The 1,547-nt window shown below is 34.3% G+C and overlaps 1 protein-coding gene across 1 annotated transcript; it reads left to right on the forward strand.

The window, feature by feature from the left end:
* Nucleotides 1-834: 834 nt before the first annotated feature.
* LOC111383116 (ferruginol synthase-like) lies at nt 835-1,536 on the forward strand (the record flags this gene model as incomplete). The annotated part of the gene is made up of 1 exon (XM_023007189.1): nt 835-1,536. A coding segment is annotated over one exon (702 nt), but the record flags the coding sequence as incomplete, so codon positions are not given.
* Nucleotides 1,537-1,547: the final 11 nt, after the last annotated feature.

Consider the following 1,547-nt stretch of genomic DNA (forward strand, 5'->3'; position numbering starts at 1 on the left):
TCCTTATTTGATGGAGATTAAAATCAGAATTTAGTAAATTTTGATAAAATTTGATGAGATGTGTCGTCAAAAAGTTATGAGACTCATAAAATGTGTGGTTGAAATTAGTTGATAATTTTGACTTCAATTAAAATCTGAATTTTAAATTTTAGGACTTAACATGGGCTAATTGTTAGCTTAATGTACGTTGCAACCCAATTCAAGTTTGAAGCATGCAACATTAAACGACTATTATTTATTTATTTATTTATTTTTGTCAAAAGCTTTAAACACATTTTAACATTTTAATTTTTCAGAAGATAATTCTTTTTAAATAGAACTTTTTTAAAAGGTCGTGCAAGGCCACGTTGTTTTCGTAGAGATTTTCAAATTTAATCTCTGATTGGTACCGATTAAAATATAGATTTTAATGTAAGTTAAAATTAACAATTAATTTTAACAACATATTTTATGGATTTAAAAATTTTTTAATTATATATTTTATCAACTTTTATCAAAAACTACTAAAAATGTAATTTAAATCCGCGGCTTTAAGGAATTTGACGTCGGTACAACTTTTGTAGTCTGGCATGAGAAACTGTAGATTCACGGGCTATGTTGATATTTTATTCTTCATAATATTATGGACCGTGCCACTTGAAAGGGTCTATTCAAGCAGAATAATTTCATCAATTGGAACTTCATCTCCTATAATTAGAATGATTTATAGAACTCCATAGGGAAATCAACAAGGAAAAAAGAAGCAGCAACCACAGCCATGGATTTCCTAACATTTTTGCTTCGTCTTTCGTCTATCTCATGGATATGCTTTATTTTCCATACATTAAATTCAAGGTCCCGGAACCAAGCTCCCACCGGGTCCGTTTGCTTTTCCGATCATCGGAAATATACTAGAACTAGGCAAAAAACCCCACCAGTCATTGGCCAAACTCTCCAAAACCTATGGACCCTTAATGTATCTTAAAATAGGGTGCCTTAATACTGTAGTAGTTTCGTCACCGGAAATAGCCAAAGATGTTTTACTAAAATACGATCAAGTCTTCTCCAGCAGAAGTGTCCCAGGTGCACTCATGGCCAAAGAACACAACAAACTTTCTATAGCGTGGTTGCCGGCGAAAAATCAATGGCGTAAACTTCGCAGAATTTGTAAAGAACAAATGTTTTCAATCCCAAGGCTTGACGCAAGTTGGGACCTTCGCCTGGAGAAATTGCTGAAACTGGGGGACTATGTGAATCAGTGCTGTATTAATGGGCGAGCTGTGAATATCGGTGAAGCTGCTTTTATTACCTCGCTTAATTTGATATCTGCAACACTTTTTTCAGTTGAATTTGCTGAGTTCGACTCTGATTCTTCGCAAGAGCTTAAGGATGTTGTACGGGGTGTGATGGAATGTGCTGGGAGTCCTAATATTGCAGACTATTTTCCACTTTTAAAATATTTTGATCCCCAAGGAATTTCACGCCGGACCAAGTTTTATTTTGAAAAATTGTTTGCAATATTTGATGGTATAATAGATCAGCGGTTGCAGTCAAGAGGTACATCAATG

The sequence above is a fragment of the Olea europaea genome, unplaced genomic scaffold, assembly GCF_002742605.1.
Source record: "Olea europaea var. sylvestris unplaced genomic scaffold, O_europaea_v1 scaffold26145, whole genome shotgun sequence".
Classification (NCBI taxonomy): Eukaryota; Viridiplantae; Streptophyta; class Magnoliopsida; order Lamiales; family Oleaceae; genus Olea; species Olea europaea.